Raw genomic sequence first — 23,454 nt, forward strand, 5'->3', positions numbered from 1 at the left:
GCTTCCTGTTGGTAGTTAGTTCACAACTAGCAAAGTGTGAGTTTGCAAATATATAAGTTAATTAAGTAAGGCTTTAGTCCTAGCTTAAAGGTGTATTTAGCATTCTCTTATTTGCTGGTAGAGGGTAGTGAGTTTTCTGATATATATTCCAGTGTCTGTAGTTTAGATACCATATTAAATATAAATCTATGGCATCTTTTTCTTGGCCAAAGAGGCAACTTTCTGACCATAAACAGCGTACGTAATCATACAGACACAGCTTCTATTTTTACTTGCAGAAAATTTCTTCCCCCCTTCATTTGCCTTAGCAGAAGGAAAAAGACAAAGGTTTAATCAGTAGCTGGAGTCAACCACTGTAGGAGCTACAACCTGAGGTTACGCTATCGTTTCAACACATCTGGCAAAACACCGATGCACAGTCACCAAACTGAATTCTCCTGTACTCCTCTGTAAGCTACCCGAACCTGACACAGTATTTTGCAACACAGCTGCTGGATAAGGAAAAGTGAGGTATTTCTACATGGGAGACCTGTGTGACACAGGAAGAACTAGCCCAAGAAACAAAGAACTCTGATATCAGGATTTAGGCAAGACTAGGGGAGAACACTCTCACTTGTAACAGAGAACTACGGTGTTGTACTTGTGTTCAGACCCTAGATGAGGAGTCATCAAGGTCAAGAAAAAATCAAAACAAAAGAAACACAAAAAAGAAGAATTTATATAATCTTTTAATTGCATTGTAATCCCATTGTACACTCTTCAAACAGAAACATCACTTGAAAGACATCCAGTTCCCTTATTTTGTTGTACTGTACATGTTATGCAAATAAGAGCTGGGGTGGCATGCAAAACAAAATGTTGCTCTGGCTTTTCAAATAATTAGTGGAGAGAAGCAGAAACTTAAAACATTGTGGGGAATTGACAGCCACAGAAGGGCTTTGCAAATGACTGATTGAATATGAAAAACAGATGCAAAGGTGGGGGGGAAGCTGAGGAGGAAGAGGGACAAGTTTCCAGTTTGAGGCTGAAGTAAGAAAACCCCCCCCTAACAACTGTACACAAGTATCAACATGCTCAGTATTTACATTCTGAGCATTACCAATGCTACAGATAAGCAATGTACTAAAAAAAATAACTTAAAGAAAGCTATACAATTGTAGTTATAAATACTATATCTTTAAAACTAGTTAAGTAGTGTAGGCTAAAAAAAATGTTCACAGTTACTCTGAAGAGAGCTGTATATATATATTGCACAGTAAAAAAGTTCATTCAGTATACCATGTGTAAACAATTCTTATCTTCTTTGGCAATTTCAGGACTTAGAGGAATAGCAAAAGCACTTGGGTATAAGGCACGTCAAAAGCTTTTAAAGCTGCAAGATAAATCCTTGTGACACTTTCCAGTTAGCACTGTCATTCTTTTTAGAAAAACGTGTACTTATCAGTTCAGAACAACACATTTCTACAAGTATAACTCAGAGGTCTGGTGAGAAAAACATCAGCTGTTCATGGCTGTTATTCTACAGTAACAGATTTGGCCAAGTTTCTTGGAAAGTCCACCTAGAATGAAGAGACAGACTTTCAGTATCTGACAGTAATACTGACATACTGCATTTCACAGTTCATTTAGTGTGCTTTTTTAGACATCCTAATGAGTTCTGCTTTGTTCTAGACACATTAACATACACAAGAGACTGAAGATAATGACTCACTATTGAATTCAGCCTTGCTTCCAAAGCCCTCCTAACAAATACATATTTGTTTTGCACAGGGTACCTTCCCAAAGCAGTCATCATTATCAAACTGACACACCCAGCCAGTGTCAAACTAAGCTGTGCAAAGCACTGACCTATTTCATGTTTAAGTGCAATATCACATTTTCATTTCTCTGAAAAAGTCCTATCTGCACTCTTAACTAGGATACCAATTAGGAAGAATTAGCACTGAAACAACACCTCTACTACCCCAGTTGCTATAAGCTCCACTATTACCATAGTTCCTTCTTAGATATGCCATGTAACTGAGTCTCTCACTTTACACTGATAGGAGGAAGTTTAAAACTGCACTAACTGGAGTGCTAAACACAGAAAGCACTTACATCATATCCTCTGAGAACAGCCAGGTGAAATGAAAGCAACTGGAGAGGAATAACACTCAAGATTCCTTGAAGGCAGTCAACTGTGTGAGGCAGCTCAATGGTTTTATAGGCAAATTTTGAGCTTTCTGTGTCTTCTTTAGAACACAGAATGATTGGACGACCCTGAAAATAAAATTTTGCAGTGTTAAGTGAAGTGGCTTAGGACTGCTTTGAAGTATCCATTCACAGCATGCTTGTAGTATGTTTGAAGGCACTCAGGTAGTTAAAAGACAATGCTGGTCTTGCATTAAGGAGTTTTTCATTCACTGGTTTGTGAGACTGGAATATTTTCAACCTATAGAGTTTTAACATTTTTCCATTTACTTCAAAAACCAAAAACCTCAAACCACCCACATGCAATCACTTTTCACTAGTGTTGTTAACCTATAATAACTACCTACAAAGCAGATACAGTGTTTTATTTATAACAATAATTTAAAAAAATCACCAATACATCCTTTTTCTGAGTCACAGTCAGCAGCAATACATCATATCCAGCCTCCTTCTCTATTACACTCTGTTAGTTAAACAGTTTACCTGTCGAGCAGTGACCTGTTGCAGAGCATTCTGGCACTTGGTGAAACAAGGATCCTTCATTATCACCATGATAACAGGCATTTGTTTATCTATGAGGGCCAATGGCCCATGTTTCAGCTCACCAGCCAGGATACCTTCAGAGTGCATATAGGTGATTTCTTTTATTTTCTAAAAGAAAGCAAATATCATCAAGTTACCAGTAAATCTGATGAGAAATAAAAGCCACAAGAAGCAAAACAGGAAGGTGTACATCTGCCACTTAAATACAGACTCATGGTACTAAGTTGGTATTTTCAAAGGTCAGCCCGAGGAAGCAGAGCTTGCCCCTTGACATGCATTTGCAGATAAAGAAATGGAGTAATCAACAGGAACTTTAAGAAACAAACACCCAGCAAAACCTTGCCTAATGCAGTCTACCTTTAACGTTTCAAACTTCTGCAGGAGGTGGATGCGTGTCCATTCCACCAGAACATTCATAACAATTCATGTTTCCTGCATGACCATCTCATCAACATCAGCACACTGTGCTTTTATATATATTTAACAGGTTAACAGTATTTATTATGTGAAAGAAACAAGAAACTGATATCCAGCTTCACCTTGTGTTCAATGCAACAGGACTAAACACTCTCAGTTACAGATAGCAGGTTCTACTGTAGTACAATTTACTGCAACACACTTAAGTTGAAATATTAGAAATGAACTATGTTGTAGAAACCACAAAAGCTCATTTTAAACAACATCTAACAATATATTGAGAAGTTCTTACCAGAGCTCCTTCCAGACAAGTGGCATAATTATACCCACGACCCATAACCAGCAGTGACCTTTGTTTGTATAGTTCAAGAGCTAAGTCATGTATCTTCTCATCCAAGGACAAGACTTCTTTAATCATCTCTATTGGGACACACAAAAAGCACCTATTAAAAATCTTTTTAACTGGAAAAGATAGTTTGCTTGTAGTAGGATGCTCTAATGATCTGTTAGGATAAAATACACTTAATATAATTCAAATGTTCACTTTGCATCTTTGACTGCAGTTTAAGGATATTTTCCTCCAGCTTTATTTACAGTAACAAATTTAAAGCAACTATTGGTTTAAGCAGTGCTCACACATCCCATTTGTATTTCTAAAGGAAGCTGTGAATATCCATTTTAAATCACTGGTTTAGGAGATCAAGTAATGTATCTCATACAAAACTACTTTACTGTAATTAGAAAACCCAACCCACGAAAATTGTGATCTTCTTGCCAACTTTCTTGGAAGGGTGCTTGTAAAATTAGCCATTAGTGCAGAAACTAATAGTCCATTTTTCTTGTATTGTCAGCTTTTCAGGAGGAGGGGGAGAGTGAAACTTCAATGTGAAAGAAACATCCCCAGTAGTATTTTATATTGCCCATTAAACAACATCCCCTATGCCTCCTAACCCCAAAATGTCAATATACCTGGCAATGATTTTAGTCCACTAATGATTTCCTGTCGCCTTTTCTGCAAGGAAATTCTGTCTTCAGACATCATTAAGCCAAACATTACAAGAGACACAAACTGGCTGGTATAAGCCTGCAGACAAAACAAAACATTTAGCAGTTAAGTCTGCAGAGAGTTAGTATGAGCTCAGTTTGAAGTGCTACAATTAAAATTTTAATTGGATTCCACAGGGCTGAAGTATGAAAGTCAAGCCCTGAACAGCAATTACCTTTGTGCTTGCCACACCTATCTCAGGTCCTGCATTGATATGTACACCACAGTCAGTTTCTCTGGATATTGAGCTTCCAACTGTGTTTGTGATGCCAACTGTTAGAGCACGACGGTCCTTACAATACCTCAAGGCCATAAGTGTATCTGCAGTTTCGCCTGGAAAACATTTACATCTTGACCTCAGGTTGACAGAGGATAATATTAATTCCTGAAAAGCATTAAAATTCTACACAGTGTGTTCTAAGTAACTGCAGCCACAATGCAAAATGCAATTGAAAACAACCCTTCATCACTCACTCATTGTCTATGCATTTGAATCAAGCTGGAAAGAAACTTGAAATCAAGCCAAATCTGGCCCATTAGCCATCACCCTCCTTTGCAGCATGCAGAAAGCAATAAATCATTGGCTTTTTATTCTACAGTTTGCACTCAAGTGAAGACAAACAGTAAACACAGCTTACCTGACTGACTTATAAAAAAGCACACATCATCTCTGAATACAGGTGTGTTTCTATCCAGAAAGTCACTAGCAAGTTCCACCATCACTGGTAACTCAGTTAATTCTTCCAGTACTTGTCGAGTCTGTATTCAAGCAGCACACAATATTTGTTAATATTGCCACCCATAAAAGCCTTGATACCTTAAAAGTCAGAAATGATCTGAATGGATTCTTATTATAATAACTGGTAATTGCAGCATACCAGAGCTCTAAAAAACAAGGTGAAAAAAGTGGATTTCTAGCATGGTAGATAACAGCAGCAGAGCATTAATAAATATTATGGCACAAAGGAAAACTAAAAGGGTGAGATCCCTCAATTAAAGCCAAAGTTTGAGATACAGAAGAAAAAGCAGATGAAAGCTATTGTCTATAAACCCAGCAACCATGAGTTAATATATGCATTTAGCTAAGGCTGAACATACAGCAACTGCAGCATGGTAACTGGTCCCACAGCCAATAATGATCAGTCTACGGCATCTTCTGATTTCTTTGAGATGATCCTTCAGCCCCCCCAGCAGAACTGTAAACAAACAAGCGAGAATATATCAATGGTGTATTTTATGTTCTAGCTAACATGTTCAAAATGTGCAGGCTTAGTGCAGCCTGAGTGGCTGCGCTCAGTTACCTGTGCTGCTCTCAAAATTCACCCTGCCTCTCATCGTGTTCACAACTGATTCTGGTTGCTCAAAAATTTCCTTTTGCATGAATGCACTGAAGTTCCCTGTTTAGAAAAACATTACATGGTTAAGCTTCTATTTGTTATTTGAAGTCTATTACAGTTAAAAAGAGTCAACTTTTAAGACGACCTGCAGTAGCCAAGTAATTTGACTGTGTTAGCTTAAACACAAGCTTAGGAACAGGTGAGAATAAGAGAGGGATTGGTAGTTCCTCTATTTGATTGGTTTAACTTCTTAACTCTGACAAAGTAACTGAGTTCCTTTTAAGGAAACTTCTGTATTACACTTCAGTTCTCCATTTACAGTGAAAGTAACTATAACATGTTAACATTAGTTAACACTAAACATTGAGAACTGTTTCAAGGCTAAAAATGGGAAGGGTCCCACACCACCCATCTTCCCTTGGTCTTAAAGCTTGAAATTGTCAACTCCCAGTACAAAAAGCCTTAATATCAGGTCATTTTCACAACAAATTAGCAGGTTTTTGCCTTATCTATTACACAGTCAATATCCATGTTTGATGATACTTGTTTACAGATGTTCAACCCACCCTTCATGATTTGCTGCAATTCCATCTGCAAGGTTTGGATGGCCCGGGAAGGATCATCACTAGCTGAACGCTCAAGACGGTGAATTGAAAGCTTCCCATCAGTTACTGCTGCAATGTCATCATCTTCTAAGAAAATTACTCTGTTGGTATGCTCAATGATAGCGCTACAGGAGAAAACAGAAGCAAAACAAACTTGACATGTCAGTAAGAGCTGGTAGCAGGATTCAAAGCAATTAAATATGCCATACAGCACTTCCAGCTCCCCTCTCTTTTGGACATCACTACAGACAGAGCAATCTTAAAGGAAATGGCTCCATCTGCTGCTCCTCCTGCACTCTCACAGGAACCTGGAGCAGAAGGCTTGGGAACCACAGCATCTTGCATTAGCAAGTTCCTGCTGATCTGATCTTACCAACCTGATGGACTCCTAATAGGCCACCATCTTGTTTCTGAGATACATGCATACCTGATGTCCAGATTCCTGCTGAGCTATTTCATCCTCTGATAGATTAAAATACCGAAACCTAGACTAACCTATAGTCTGCCCAAATACTCAGGTGATGGTGTCTCTTTGTACCTAACTTATCTTCATACACTGGATATATTTTATACAGAGGTTAACAACTGGCAGATATTGCATATGTTTAACACTGATGTTAAGCCTTCACATTTTACATTCTTAGCTTGGGGGCTTTATGAAGTTGCCTGGATTAGAAGCTATTCTATCAGAAAATAACTGTACAGCATGAGATTTACAGAACTACCTTTCTTACTTCTAAAGAAAAGCAGTATTTAGAGAAACACTTAAGTACTTGTACTACCTTGCATCTGAAGCAAAGAAGAATTCTACTGCCTTATCCCCAACAGCATGAAGGCAGGTAGAGCTGTCCAGTCTTTTCATTCGTGAATTGCACATGTTCTTCACATTCTCAATGTTGCCTATGAAGGAAATGAGACACTTTAAAAGCAAAGCCAGATCTGTTCAAATTAAGAGATTACAGACTATACAGGTTCAAGGTATCAGAGTTACACAAGTATTTTGGGGGGATGGCATTTTTACATGAAGTACACATTTTATCAGTATAAAAATACAACATCCTCAGCTATAAATCTATTTGGGATACCATATGGCAGTTCTATAGTAGAAAGAATTTCTAATCGTAAAGTAACAACAATTTTAGTTCTTAAAAATAACATAATTGGATTTCTAAACTTACATGTTCTATATAAAACAGGAATCTGGTCAGTGGAGAGCTTGTACTTGCTCCTAACCCCAATGAGCAAAGGACTCCCTCTCCTACAAAGGGAAAACACACAAGTTTAAAAAGAGAAAGGTGCACACAAAACAGTCAAAGGGCATCTGTGAAGTTGAAAGACAATATCCCATCTAGCTTCCTAAAGAGGAAGATCCTCCTCAACTCTCATCCTAAAGCCATTACATGGCAGGAATTATATAAACTTGGCTTGTTTCTGTAGGATTCGCCAAATATTATGATAGGAATAAGTACCATAATGCCTTGGTCTTTCCCCATGAACTACACCCCGGTAGAGGAAAACGTATATGAACTAGTTGTTTTCCTTCCAGTAATCACAAAACAGCTTAGCGCAGGCCCCAGTTTGAATACCTTTATTTAAACAAAGCTTACTCTGCTTCTTTATTGAGCCAGCACTAAACGCCTGTGCTCTTTACTATAGAAAATCTGTTTCAAACTTTAACCTTTTAAATTCAGAAATGTCAACGATCACTACTGCACCTCTGAAACCACAGAATGTTCAGATCATTTTTAAATTATAAGGCTCACATGCCACACTGAAGAGATTAAAATAAAAGAAACCCCACAGTAATAAAAGAGTAATTCAGACACACACAGAGCCTCAGGTTACAAGTTTAGCTTCTCTTAATCCCCTCACTCCTGAAAACCCAAACCTGAATCACATATAGAATAGATCATTTCAGAAGATGTTCTCCAGTTAGAGTGATGGTACAGCTGGCTTTTCCACAATTTTAATATAGACCCATTTTAGGGCAAAGAAGCAACAGGCTTTTTGGTTGTTGTATAAAACAGTCTTTATTCCCACTGCTAACTCATTTGCTACTTTAATATTTTTACATTTCCTGAAAGTTGTTTTCCAAGTCATAAATAAAAGCAGAACTTATAGAGAAAAAACCTTCATAAATTCTACAACCATTATAGAACACTATTTGTATAACCTGTTTGCATGATGTCACTTTAGCCAGCCTGAACATGCTTCTCTCAGTCTTTATTCAATGTGAAGTAAACTTGAACGATACTCTTTCCCCCTTTTTTTGATATAGAAGTGTTGACACACTCTCAATACAACCTTAGCAACATAAGATACACTGAGTTTCTTTATTGACACACTGTAACAGGTACAAGAACACACTATGGGAATGAGCTTGTCGGTGGTATGTTCCGAGGGTGTCGTTTGAATGATCTCCAACCCAATGTGTATTTGCATGAAGCAAGAAAACATCATCTGGTTACTTTTCACCATTGTCTTTGCATCCTCCAAAAGTGAAGAGCCACAGCTAATTTATTAAGCAAAATTATGTTAAAGATTATAGAGAATCAAAACAAGCCTCAGGAAATTCAGTGACCTGCAGTCAGTACAGCTCAAATTAAGTTATATTTAATAGTCAGCTGAAGAGTTGCTCAGCAGAATTTTGCTGCATTTCAAAAGGATTCCATTAGTGCAGCTGCCTTCTGAGTTTTGGTTAATTAAGCACTTTAAACATCAGTATTTTAGTATTTTTAAGAGATGACACGGTAGTTTTTTACCACCTAAAAAGCTTAAATTATGTATAAAATGAACTCTTACTAACCTGGTAGCAACAGCTTCACCTGGGTAATGGATGCTCTTGAAAACCAGTGCAAAAGCACCTTCCTGGAAACCATGCAAACAGAAGAGGAACAAAAAAGCCTTAAACAACTTATCTCGATTAGTTGCATCTCATTAAACTGGGGCCCCTCTTCCTGAGGTGGCTGTGAAGGAAAGCTCTTTACCACTATCAGGAATCTCTTCCTGGAGGGCAGACTGCACCTTTAAAGGAATTGGTTATGGAGCAGAACAAGCTAAAACGCACGTACCATTGCAACAGCTGAAAGATCAGGCTGTGAGCACTCAGCCTCTCTTCAGAAACAAAAACAATACCTCCTAATGCAAGGGTTAAGAAAATCTCCAAGATGTTACTCCTAATCAACATGAAGTCTGTTGGACATTTACTTTCAGAAAGATTTGTAATATGAACGCGCATGAAGCTGCATTTTATCATGCATTTTCAGCTAAGATTCTGCAGTTACTCCTTCTAGTTTATGAAGCAAATTCTCCTTAAAGTATTTTAAAAATAAATAAGTAAGAAAACCTCCACCAAAAAACACCCAAACAAAATCAACAGTGCAAGAATTAAAAACCAGAAACACACAACCAACCACTCTATAGTATTACCACAGCTTGCAAGCTTTAAGAGGATTCCAAAAGTAGGAGCAAACCCCACACTGTGCAAATAGAAGAGAGATGGTAACATCCTCTTCTCCCACAGGGACTCCAGTCAGACTACTCTGCTCTTGTCCTGTGGTCAGGTGAAGTCACCCTTTCCCTTAAAAAAGTGGTTTCTATTCCCTCTTGCCCCATAGAGGTCTGTACTTCATGGATATTCCAGCCCTGCTCTAGGGGAATCTTACAGAGCTGCTTTAGAGAGGAGAAAGGGGAGGTGAAAAGAGCATAAGAAACTGCAGGAAAGGGAGGGAAAACATCTGCCCGGAGACTAGGGGAGGAAACAAAGCAAGCTTTCTCCAAGTCTGTAATGCATCTATCAACGTTTTGAAGCATTCACAGACTAAGTAACAGTAGATTCCCACTTCACAGTTTGGAAACTTGCTACGCGGTGAAGCAGTACAACTTGTTAGAACTATGTCCAAATAGGGGAGCCAAGGCATGAGACAAACTTGAATCGCAGCAGTGTTTTAACATGATCAGAATAGCCTTTAAGAACACACTGCCCTTTATGAGAGATTTCAACCCCCAGAGGCTCCTATGACTTTTTTTTAATGAAGCTGCTTCATTAAGAAACTGTGATACCCTCTAGCTTAAAATAAACACCCCAAACAACCAATCAAACAAACAAAAGAAGCCAAAACCCACCAAACAAAAGAAAACTACTAATGCAATTTAAAGATTTACCGTTGAAAAGCCTTTGAAGTTTCCAAAGTTTTAATCTCATTTCTTGGTCTATTAAGCTTTGTTTAGCAGCAAAAAAAAAAGCGCTATTTGCAGCACTTTCTAAGGACTCCTGCAGAGGATCTAGATGCATCAGTGCATCTGGATATACTAAGAAATACTAAGGAACCCTACAAATAGCTTATACTATAGTACAAGAAAGGAACTTCCCACTTACCAGCTGTTGAATAACTCTTTCTACCAAGGCTGAAAAACTAGTGTCCTCAGTTTCTCTGTTGTCATACATGTATTTGATCAATTTAGGGATGGTTTCTGTATCTGTTTCAGATTCAAATTCATACCCTTTGCTCTCCTGAAATATCACATAAAAGTAAAAAAGGTTTTCATCCTCAGGCAAGAAACACTGAAGAGCCTCTTGGCTGCCTCCCACCCAAAACTGCACAGTAGGACAGACTGCATGGAGCACTACACTGGACTGGCAGATATATATCACTATAGACAAAATATAAAGACTTGTTTTGTCATAGCTACTCTTTCAGAAATACTATAATAAAACATGTAGTAAGACTTGCTTAGCATCAGCCAGAAACAAGAGACAGGAAGGAGCCGACTCCACACACCCTCTCAAAGAATTTGAGTGTAAATTGTTACTTTAAGTACTTTGCATTTAAGATTACAATAACTTTACCAGCGCCTGAGTATTTTTGTTAGGTACACTCCTTCACACTACTATTTTATAGATGAAACCAAGAAACTTGATTTCAGATTCTAACAAATTCATGAAAAATCTGATGACAGTTGATGGAGCAGTTGTAGAAACAAGTTGTCACAGACTCACCAGAAACTTTCTCAGGTCCTTATAATTTGTGATGATTCCATTATGGATAACAACGAACTCTAAAATGAAATATATACATATTCATCAGTAATGAATAATTAAGATATTTAACTTAGAATACAAAATCTTAGGGGGAAAAAAGCAGCTCAAAAGTACACTAGAAGTAAATTACCTGCTATAGCTTTCAAACCTACAGTTTATCATAACATGGACAAAAGAAAGTGGAAGCTTACAAATTCTGAAGGCATACAAAGGTTGTTCCAAATCATTAAGACAGTTTTAAACTACACCCAGTAAAATGGCACCAAGCCATCTCACGTGAAAAATGATACATCTCCCTTTTCCAGCCCAGACAATATCGATGCGTTTACATTTTCAGTCTTACCTTTTAAAACAAGAATGTTGTAGTTTGACTAACTTGCATTAGTTTTCAGAGAACAGATTTCATTAATCTTTTACAGTGTCACTTTAGCCTCAAAAGAGGCTATTTTATTCTGAAAGCATCTAACCTAGGTGGAATGGCAACAGCTTAGCCCTAATATACGAAACAGACACCTAATATACAAAACAGCCCTAATATACAAAACACTAGTAAGAACAGAGAACATATGTACTATGTGGATTGAACCATTTCAAATTTATACAGTTCCAGAGTGCTGCAGAGAATACATACCATTCCTTTTATCGGATCTCTGAGGGTGACTGTTTACTGCACTTGGTACTCCATGGGTTGCCCAGCGAGTATGAGCAATTCCAAAATGTGTTTCAAAATCTGTTTTCGAATCCAGATCATCTTGTTCTATACAAAAAAACCCATCAGTTTACTGAATATTCATATTCAGTATATAGAATGTAGAGTCTCTCTATCATACACACAACTAGTAAAACACTAAGAGAATTCCTACAGGCAAATATCTAAAAGTTATCTTCTGCCTTGCTTTTAAACCATTTGCTTTCTTGACGTTACACTTCAGATAGTTCAAGCTACTGTGATTAAAACTTTGTTTGCCAAGACTCAAGCATTTTCAGCCAATACTAACAGCTAGGCTAACAGACCACATTACTACAAATTATAATGTAAACGTATTAAAACACAACTTCAGCTTTTCACAGATGGAAGCACTGCATAAAGCAGATTGTGATGACAGCCAGCTGCTTAAATGGTCATAAATTCTGTCAGAGTCCATGTTTCAGTGTTTCACAGAAATGTCTGAGTAAAGCACCAAGGGAGCCCAGGACTTGAACAAAGAAGCAACCAAAAGAGGGGAGAGTAGACTCATAATGTCACAGCACCATAGCTAAACATCAGCTTGCTTTTCAAGTGTAGATTTGGAGGGCACAAGCAATTTATCTGCCATTGGATTACACAATGCAGTTATTTCTGGTACAAAACCATAACTGTAATTTCATGATCTGACTTTCTGCTGAAATGCAGATGATATCTGACTGGGAGGCCAAAGTAAACGGGTAATATTTAAGATACTTACTGTACAACTCCTCTTCCAAGGCCTTTACTTTTCCTCTTTTCTTAACTAGTTTGATGAACCTTTCTTTATCCTCATTATTATTTCCATCAATTGCCACTCCTACAGTATAGGACACAGTCACAAGAGTTATTTAAAGCATAAAATACAGTCGATGAAAAAAAGGCTGAGAAAATATAGACAAGTACCTATTAATGAAACAATTATTTTTAAATCATCCTTCAAATTGAAATACGTGAAGCTAGTTGCTAGACCTGTGGATGTTCAAATCAAACTAGATGAAGTCTATATCCACTGCACAGATAAAAATATACCTGTGCCATCTCCAATTTTGCTTGAGGACAGACTGATATATTTCACCTGATGAAATTAGCCAACTGAAATTTAAAGAGAAGTTTAATCTTCCCCATCCTTTCACTGGGACTCACATGCACAGAAAAGGATGAGGCACAACCTACACGACCCAGTATGAAGGCTGCTTCCTTGCACCCTGTTTGCTTTGTGCACTAAACCTCAACCTGCACCTGATCAGAGCACTAAATACTCAGTTCAAAGTCAGGAGGAAAGCTGAAGAAGGAACTCCAAGAATTAAGGTAATTATTTCTTATCTTCTAATCTGCAGGATAAAAAGGAAAGAAAAAACCAACATGCAGAAGTTGAAAGCACCCAAAAAGTCATGCAAGAAGCCATAGGTGGCTAAAATTGATTTGTTGAGTTAGTTTACATACCTGCGGAGTCATATCCTCTGTATTCCAGCCTCTGTAATCCTTTTATCAGGGTTTCAAAAATTTCCTTCCGAGTCCGAGGCACTCTGTAGTTTAGATAAGCAAAAATTCCTGTTTAAAGAAAAGAGGGGAAGGGGGCAGAGGGGGAAAGAAGCAAAGATTTATTTTAGAGTTTGCATCCCTTCAGACTCCATTTAAGACCCTTTAAAACTAAAACCACAGAGAGGTCCTAGGGGGACCCTACCTCCAATTTAGTACAATTCTTCCTACTGGGTTTTTAAATGGAAGGATCTCAAACACAGTAAATGAATCAGGACCCTCATTTTCACTGCACAACACATACATTTTCCTGGCCAGGTTTGCTCTCCTCATGTTACCCACCAAGAGTTAAACAGTTGAGAGAGCTTAAAAAATTTCTACTTTCCATGAAAACCACCACCGCTGAAAATGAGAACATTGTGATCTATTTCATATCCAGACATTCAAAGAAGGAATATATTCACCAGTAATAACACAAGGAGACTTTTGTAATCAAAGTCATGGCCTTAAATACCCATGGGTAGGTACTAGGCACAACATCTATTTCTGAAAGGCTCCAGCTTAATCCTTTATACAACAGTCACTTCAGCGGGAAGAGAATAGAGAAGAAAACAGAAAGGAAGGGCAGAAGTCAAAAGGATAGGACAACAAAGGAAAGAAAGAGAAGATACAAAAACAGGGTCACCCAGAAACCAAGCATTCACCCTTTACGCCGCCTCAACACAACGCTGCCTGCCAAACCAAACTCGACAGACATAAGATCCTTTTGCTTGCCCCGTGTTACTCAGGTCAACTCTTACACAGGCATCATAAAGAAAGATGTGAACTCACTCCTTGCCTACTTGGCAAACAGAGCCTGGAAGAGTCTGAAAGTCTGATCCCTCATCTCTTGAATAGACCAGTCATCAACCAAGAAGTGGCTTTTTTAGTTTTGGGGTTGGTTCCCCCACCCTGCCCCTGCACATTATTCTCCTCTTTTTTAAAGCAAAAGTACAAAAGATTTTTTTCATTAGGGGGAGTTTAGGGGATGTTGTTTTAGCTTTAGAAAAGGTGTAATAAAAGGTCATCTGCAAAGGAAAAAACAACCATTCATTTTCTCTGCCTACTGCTCTTCCTGGGGTAGGATTGATCAGACCCTTTTATTAACTTTTGCAAACCTGTACCCCAATAAAACAGAAACATTTCATTCACCATTTCAACCTTTTCTCCAAGCAACAAGTCAGGACTGGAGACTACAGTTAGCAAAAACCAGACTTTAGGAGCTCAAAAGATAAGCAGTTCAGACAATCAAGTGTTTTAAATAGAGAAAGCCTTTGTTTGAAATTTAACACCCTCTTCCCCTTCAATTAAGGCTTTTGAACTGTAAATGGCTGTAGTGAAGCAGCTGTTATAATGATACACCAATAAATCTCCCTTATAAATATGGTTGTGAATTCAGTTGCTCCACTGGTTTTAAGCCATTAATACTGTTGGTTTGACAGTGAGACTAAAGGACTATTACGTCGGTCTCTGGATCTTTCTTGGAAGGATTAAAGGGTGCAAAATGCTTTTCTGCTACAGAAGTGAGATTTATGAGGAGCTCACCCTAATTATTTCTAGAGTGTCCAGCATTAATGGAGATAGTAAGACAACAGTTGCATTTAAAGAGGTATTTGGGAATTTGAACAGCTAAATACTGTTCTTCAGGGCCACTTTGAAAAATAATGCCTCTGGTTATATACAGTCACTTCAGACTGAGAGCTTGTTGATCTTTTTTCCCTAACAGATGTTTACCGTTCTCTGGCACTAACCATGAACCTCAATCAAGAGCAGCATTCTTCAATTTCTTCAATACAAATGTCTCAACATCATTCCAAAGCATTGCTACACACCTAATTTCAGATCCAGCTCTACTTTCTAGGCCAGATTTCACAATGTATTTAAGACACAGCAGCCTTGTATGTTCCATGTGGCAACTCTGACTACACTGAGCTCCAGGAAGACCCTTCCTTCGGGACAGGCCATACAATGCTACCAGTGTGCTGCAATTGTTATAAAGATCCTTGTTTCCAAGGAACTGTAGCTGTGCTTCCACATATGTGAATTAGAAGACACAGAAGTCACCAGAGGCCATTTACAAAGAAAGCAATAGCTGCAGCCTGACTTCAAGAAATATATTATAAATTCTTCCAGTTAAAGGAAGTAAATCTTTATCTCAGCACCATTCTTCTAGTAATTTTCTGTTTCATAATTTATCCACTTGCATACTTTATCCCCTACTTAGTCATCATTTTGGCTAGAATTAAAGCACATTGCTCAATTCATGTAGAAACAACTGCTGATAAAGTCTTCTTCTAGCTTAATTCCCTCTGGAAGGAAACCAGTATGACTGAATCTTAGTTGAATCACTCTCATGATAAGAGTTTTGTGATGCTCACAAGCTACGTTATAATGGCCTCCCCAAGGTATTAGATGCCATTTCCAGAGTTTACATCTCTCCTCCCCAGTGAAGAACCAAGTACTCTGTAAGCTAATACAATACTGAAGTGTATGTATCAAGAAAGCCAGCGTTTACTTGTCAGCACAACATAAGCAGTGAAATACTTTCTTAAGTCATACATACAAGCATAGAATCCAGTGAAAGCATCTAAGAAGTGTTTCATCAGGGCATTGCTCTCTTGATCTAGATGCTAAATCTAGTTTATAACGTTCCATAACCACAGAGTTTTCACAGAGCATGAAGTAGGTCAACCATGTACAGCTTACCTTTAGAATCAGATACTCAGAGGTTGTTAAAACATTCCTAAAACTAGCTTTGATCATGTGCAGACACTGGAAGCAAGGCTCTCCCTTTATGTGCCTATTCAAGACTTTTAGAGTCTCTTTTTTCCCTTTCAGGATTGCAAGCAGCATGTCAAGAAGAGGAAAAGTTCACTGAGTATTTTTTGTGGGAAAAAGCCACAAGAAGTCTTGCAATTGCAAGACTTCACCAAAATCAAGAAGGGGGCAGCCTCTACTTGAAGTTAGAACAAAATTAATTCTTTTTCTTTTTTCTTTTAAATAAAAGGATGTCTCTACTGGGGTAGGCACATTGCTGATACCAGAAACTTGGCTTTGAGAAAGCCCCAGTCTCAACTTCATATCCTGGTGAAACTAATTTTGATTTAAAATAGGTAGATCATCAATTTATGAGATCTTACCTGGGTTTAAAACCCTGCATACTTTTGCTATTCTATCTTCTTACATGTGAATGTTATAACATCTCGGCTTTGTTTCCTAAAGAAAGCACCATTCTCCCTGCACTTTATGAACTGCTGCACTCTCTGCCATTTCATACCAGTCAGCTACTCCACCCCAAAGCAGACGTTTTACCAAAGTCATTTAACACTGTTAACACCCTCATTTTCTGATCAATATATAGCCCAGATATGCTATGGTTTTGATATTACAACCACGTATCTCACTGCCCAGTGCTTGCCACCAATACCTTCGGTTTGCTTAGGCACTGAGCCAAGTCTCTCACCCGAAAGGGTTTTGTTTAGAGGACACATTTGTCCCATCTATAATGACCTGAGAGTCACGTAGGAGCTCAAAGAGTATCACCTCGTGTCCCCAGGCGAGTGAAAGACGCTTTTTAGGCTCCTTGCTCTTTCTGAGGTTACAGTTAAAGAGGATGTGGAGGCAGGAAAAAGATATCCAGCTCAGAAAGCACGTTTTTAGGAGCAGTAACTCAACTCACTTTCAGTCTGCACCTCACAAAAGAGGTTTTGTTCATAATGGCTGAGAAGTACAAGCACAAACTTCTCTACTTCCGACAAAAGTATCCTTCCAGACCCGAGAGGGGGCTTCAGTCAAAGGATAAGTAAAGTTTCACTAACATTTCCTCCATAACTACAATACATCGCATTAGCAGCTTCTGAACCTGTACTTTGATTTTAATCCAATCCAAAGCATATCCAGGCAATTGTATATACGTTGCAAATATTATCTCCACCATCTCATCTTTATTAGATAAAGGAAGTTGAATAAACTCTCATCAGCTATGAATTAAGTTCCTTCACAGCCTTTTGTTTGAAAACCACAAAATCTTTCTATCGCCGCAGTTGGGAAGTGAGTCACAACTAATCCCTGGATTAGGAATGCCAGCGCCAAGCGCATCCAGCAGCCCGTGCATCAGCCGAGGCGGTGATGCACTGAGGCACCTGGCCCAAGAGGAGCAATGGTTAACAGCGAGCTCTGATACCCCAGAGGAACCCGGAACGGGCCGGTTGTCGTTCTCAAGACCTCGGGACAAGCCGCCAGGCACGGACAACACGGAAAGAAAAGGCTGCGGGGAGCAGAAATGCAATCTCCTTTCCTAGGGAGAAGGGAGCGAACAGAGGAGCTTTACCTTTACCTGCCATCGCCCCAAGGCCAAGTCATTGTCCCTTCCTAGCCCACACAATGGATGCGGAGGGGCCAGTCCCGAACGACCCCGCTGTGGATTCCCGCATCCCCGGGACCCGCTGTCACCGAGAGACAGCCGGACACTCCTCGGTTCAGGGACAAAGCAGCCCTTGTCCCGCACCCCGGCACAGGCGGAGCCCGGCGCGAACAGCCCGCTTTGTCCGCTCCTACCAGCGACCCCCGCCGCGGCCCGTGTGGGCTCCCCGCTCCGTCCCGCCCGGACGCCGAAGCGCTGCGGCGGTCCTGGGCTGCCCGCGGCCCCGTCACTCACCGCACATGGTCGCACCACCCGGCCCTTCCCGCTGACAGGAAACGCGGCTCCCACCCGACGGCCTCGCCCGGGGACTGCAGCCTCCCCGACTCTTATAGCGCGGCCGGGCCGGCCCCTGCCTCCCTGCTCATTGGCCGGGGAGCGGGCGCTGGGGCCGCTCCGCCCGGGGCCCCCAGCGGGTGCACGGCGAGAGCAGAGCCCCAGCGAGGAGGCGGCCCAAGGCGGTTCGCGCCCGGCCCAGCCCAGCCCTTCCCCGGCGGCCGCGCCCGCCTGCCCGGCTTGACCCTCCCAGGGGCCGCGGCGAGGCCTCCCGCGCTGCCCACACTGAGAAGGAGGCGAAGCAGCCCGTTCTGCCAGGGAGCATGGCCGGGCCTGAGGCGCAGGGCATGGGAAGCCCCTCTCCGGGCTTGGGTTTTCCAGCCACAAGCGTTTAGAGCCATAGGTTCAACAGCCAACTTCATCTGCGCAGGCGGGACCCAGAGAACCTGCGTTCGTGAGCAGCTGAACAATGGCCAAAGGCGAGGGCCATCGGCCTCTGCCTGAGGGAGAGCCTTTCTCCACAGACTGAGCTCCTGGTCAGCCTGTGTGGTCTCTTCCATTTACTTGGCAAGAAAGAAACTGCTGATGGGCTCCAGGAGTCTCTTCTTCCCGGGCTGGGGACACTGTGATGGAGAGAAGGAAAAGGACCTGGCCCAGACATTACTAGCCACAGGGCCCAGCACAGGTTCAGTTCTGCAGGCACGGCCCATGCAGCAGGCTCAGGCTTTGTCTCCTACAGAAACTTGCAATTTCATCTCTTTGGGAACCTCTTCCAAGCAAAGGGAATGGTGACTTACAAAGCCAGTGCCATGCTTAGACTGCAAGCATGCTCTTTGGACAAGAACGATTTGTTAAAAATACATGAAGTTTCATGATTATTCAGCCTGCTTATGGTTTGTTCTTCCTTATTAAAAAGTACCAAACTATTCCAGAGATGATCCTTGTTGTCTCATATGTAATTATTGAAATTAAAGCACAAGGTGCCTCATTTAAGCTAGAACTTAAGGGCTCATTTTCACTTATATTCATCTTTGTAGGTTGTTTTTTACATGAAGTGGTGGTTCCTTCAAAATTGCCACTTTTGATGGAGAGGTTGAATGAAGGGTAAAGAACATCAGCATTTCATCTACAAAAGAACTCTTATTTTTTGGTCGACTTTTGTGCTACTTTAAGGAAGGAAACTATGCCCCAATTTTAAGGCAAAAATCCTTGATTTAAATTATTTTTGAGTCATAAAATTAAAGAGAACAGTGTTACAAATTCTGCTTTAAATTAGTTTAAACGAATGACTAAATTAAGTGTATTTTTACTGCCGGTGTCAAACAGCTACGAGCACCGTGCTCTGTGAAAACCAGTTTTGTTTTCCTTCCCCCTGTTCCCCTCAATAACACCAAACAGGCCCATGATTTGTCACTGTTGCAGTCCCAGCTCTGTCACTGAGCTGCTGTGTGACATTGGGCAGGTCATTCTGACACTTCCATTCCAGTTTGTCTTGTCTGTTCAGGTTGCTTTGCTCCTCCTCTGAAGCAATCTCTGATCTTGTTTCAGTGCAGCCCAAGCGAAGGGGGAGGTTTCTAACCTCAGCTGTGCCTGTTAAGTAAAACTGCTACTTAAATTATATGCAATAAAGAAACAGGTTTTTGCTCCCTGTGCAACATGCATTTTAAGTAATGAGTGGTGTAGACAATAGGAAAGAAATACCTTTTTTGTCCTCTTTTAACATCACTGCAATATTAACTGCCAAAGATCACGAGTCAGAGCCCAAAATTCCATTCATGCAAGACATTTCAGGTTTCCATGTGACATTCCCAGGGAGAAAACTAAACAAAAATGAGACTCAACTGCAAGTATGAGCTGCATTCATCAGTGGTTAACTTCAATAACTTATCAGTCAACACTCATCTGTCTGATGCCATTTGGCTTTGTCACTTTTTGGAAGTGTTAGAGAATACACTGATTGTATTTACTGGTGGGTGGGTTTGGCTTGAAGGGGCAGGTTGTACGGATCTCAAGGAGACGATTCAAGCTGATCCCATCTCACCTTAAAACTTGTTAAGGTCTAGAAGCCAAAAGACATGGAAGTATCATCTCCTGATCAAAAGTCATCAAAAAATACAAGTAGGAAATAGTAGGGTACAGTATGGAGACTACTGTACCACTGGTTTAGCATTAAGTAACAAGGAAGTTGCCTAGGGCACCATTAGGAGGAGCAAGGAAAATCATTCAGGATGTGGTTAGAAAGAAGAGGGATTTATCCTCAGGCTCTCTCTGAGCCTAATGTGGATACTGGTTCTTACAGCATTTATGATCTGCCCTGAAAAGCAGCCAGGAGCATTTTAAAGACAGGTATTTCAAACTGCAATTGCATGTTCAGGTGCGTATCTAAATAAATAAAGAGATTCAGGTACGTATCTAAATACCTTGTTTTGTTCCATGCCAGACACCAAAGGGGACTGAATTTCCTCCTGAGGAGTTTCAGTAAATTCAGTTGTCACAGGGAATAAAAGGACCAAAACACTCTCATTAGTAAAGAGGGACAGGAAAGAAAAAAGTAGTAGTGAATGTGAACTGCAAAAGGGAAGAACTGTGATAATTACCAGGGAACAACTCACAGGAACAGTTACTCAACAGAACAGGTTGGGAAGGCTGGTGTATGGCCTTGGTGACACTGCTGGAGTAAACCTTGTCCTGAAACCACATCACTGAAGTGAGTGAACTGTGTATGGTGCAAAGGATGGTGGGTGACCAAATGGAAATCCCTTCCAACTCCAGCACTTCTATGATTATAGCTGTGTTATAAAACTCCTTTTCAATTACCTTTTTTGTTTGATAGCTGGTTGAGTGGCTACTGCATTTTCTGAGAACTGATAGCCCTTTGTTATCAGTTCTCCGAAATAAAGCAATAACAAACTGAAGGAAGGGAACAATAGGAAGAATTCCCCTGAAGTCATTTCCTTCAGACTGTGAAAGTTGAGAGCCCAAAAGCAGCTACTATACATTGCGTCATCATCCTCCTAACCAGACTCCTGAACTTCTGCAATTTTTGTGTATTACTCCCAAAAAAAATAACTAAAACGGTGAGAAAAGCTGTGCACTCCCATGACCATCCCTTTAACAAAATGGGACAGAGTTATTCCCTACCAAGGCTCTCAAGAGTATTTGGGCTGCCAGCTTGATCTGGATTTCTCTCTTGACAGGCCAAGGGGAATGGCTTTAACCTGACAGAGGGGAGATTGAGACGAGCTCTTAGGCAGAAGTTCTTCCCTGTGAGGGTGCTGAGGCGCTGGCACAGGGTGCCCAGAGAAGCTGTGGCTGCCCCATCCCTGGCAGTGTTCAAGGCCAGGTTGGACACAGGGGCTTGGAGCAACCTGCTCTAGTGGAAGGTGACCCTGCCTGTGGCAGGGGTTGGAACTGGATGAGCTTTAAGGCCCCTTCCAACCCAAACCATTCTATGATTCAGTGACTCTTCCCAGTCTGATACCAGTGACGTGACTGCTGTTAATCAGGAGTGACTCCAGTGAAGCTGAGTTTTTCCAACAGGAAAAACAAAGATAAGGGACTGACCTTGCTGGCATTTGAAGGAGGTGCATAGCGCCTGCTTCCTCTGGGACAGGACACAGCTACATAGGAAAGGCTGGCTGCCCTCTGCCTCCATCTCAGCTCCACAGTAAGTTTTGCAGGTAATCAGCAAATGCCTTTGAAGTGAAGACAGCAACACCTTTCTTCTGCTGAGAAGTTCAAAGGAGAGGAAAACATGTTTGTTACAGTGATGGTTCTCTCCATGGAGGTGTCAACTGGCTGTTCACCTAGGATCTGTCTAGGACTGAGGAGCTGGCATTTTCAGCTTAAAAGTACATAACAGTAATGAACAGCTTTTCATTTGAGAACAGGGGAGAGTTAATCATCAGTCGTTACTGTCAGACAGCTGTCTTTGAAATGCTAAAAACGCGTCTTAGGAGGAGTTACGCATAAATGTGAATCAAGGTCATACCTATGATTGAGAATTAAGGAACCATGATTGAATTCAATGACAGCTTTTCAGCAGAATTGTCGTGAGGAGCATGTGTAACGCAAAACCAGCCCAGCCTAATTAACTAGATTTGAAATACTTGAAAAACACAAAGGTGCATTTAGTAAGAATTCATCTAAACCATTCTGGGTTTAAACAGCATTAGGTGGTTTCCTGAGCATTTGATGTAAATTCCTCATAACAGGAGCTGCAAATAAGTTAATGGGAAGTGTCAGGGAGAAAATGAAGTGTTTGGAAACGTAGATTTTTCAAGCAAGCTAGCCTTTGGTGCTGGATTAATTTTCTCAGCCTGTTGTGTGGTCCTACAGGTCAAGAGTCAGAAATGCTGACAGAACAATCTGTATGCCTGCCCTCCCCTGCCCCATTTCTGGAGATCAGGACCTTCCAGTCACTATTTTTCATACATACAGGATTCTCACAGATTACAAGGGGTTGGAGGGAGCAAAGCTTGCTACTTTTAATAGGAGGGGGAGGCATGCCCACGTAAGAAGTCAAAAAGCTTAAATTCCAAAGATTAAAAAGAAACCCTCAAAACATTAAAAGAAATCAGTTTTTTGCAGTATGCACCAAATTATGACTTCACTGAAAGTGTTTGAACAAGGAGCTGATTGTAGAATCAAAGAGGTACCACAGCTATGCCATATGGCTCATGCAGCCACACCACAGGACTGGCCACAGCATCACCTCTTTCTTCTCCACTAAAGGAAAGCCTTACACTCCTTCCCCAGTTCCCATAGAGCCCTCCTGGCAGCAGCCACTACCCTCCAAGCACAGTAATTCCGCACTTCCCAAGCTGCACTGTCTCACTTTGCACCACAGAGTGGGATGAAGTGCAACTTTTTCACTGCTCTGGTTAATTTTGCTTCTAAACATATGAACCTGATCTGCTATTTTGGTAGGAACAATTTCATTCCATTCTTCTCTTGATTTGTTTTCACAGCTTTAATACTTCAAGGATTTAAACTCGCCTTTGAAAGGAACACCTTTGAAGCTAGAAAATAGTTTTGCTGCTGGCTGCCTTCCGGTTTGCCCTTTAGACAGTTCTCTGGCAAGAAGCTTCTGATTTTACAAATCAAAACCTTCTGTTTTGCAGAGCTCATACCTGTGCTCTCCACAAAGCAAGGGGATGCTAAGTACAGTCCAGTTTTCTCCACCATCTCACCCCACAGCATTGCTTCTGCCACCACTGCCCAGCAAGAAGCTGCCGCAGCAGTAAGTGGAAGGAGCTGGAGGGAAGGTCCTGGGAATAAGAATTGCTTCCATACAGCTCCAGTTATCAGCAGCTCTAGACTGAAAGAAAACAAA

The 23,454-nt window shown here is 40.7% G+C and overlaps 1 protein-coding gene across 1 annotated transcript; it reads right to left on the reverse strand.

The window, feature by feature from the left end:
• Positions 1–1,514: 1,514 nt before the first annotated feature.
• On the reverse strand, positions 1,515–17,766 carry GFPT2 (glutamine-fructose-6-phosphate transaminase 2; the record flags this gene model as incomplete). The annotated part of the gene is made up of 19 exons (XM_080627311.1): positions 1,515–1,559; positions 2,098–2,259; positions 2,674–2,841; positions 3,443–3,570; positions 4,120–4,234; positions 4,371–4,528; positions 4,834–4,954; positions 5,294–5,391; positions 5,497–5,592; positions 6,099–6,262; positions 6,920–7,037; positions 7,316–7,395; positions 8,944–9,005; positions 10,516–10,650; positions 11,137–11,195; positions 11,810–11,935; positions 12,624–12,722; positions 13,349–13,456; positions 17,760–17,766. The coding sequence occupies 19 exons, from the start codon at positions 17,764–17,766 to the stop codon at positions 1,515–1,517; spliced, it is 2,049 nt and encodes a 682-aa protein (XP_080483437.1).
• Between the last annotated feature and the right edge of the window lie 5,688 nt (positions 17,767–23,454).

This window comes from Psittacula echo, assembly GCF_963264785.1.
Source record: "Psittacula echo genome assembly, chromosome: 11".
In the NCBI taxonomy this organism is placed as follows: Eukaryota; Metazoa; Chordata; class Aves; order Psittaciformes; family Psittacidae; genus Psittacula; species Psittacula echo.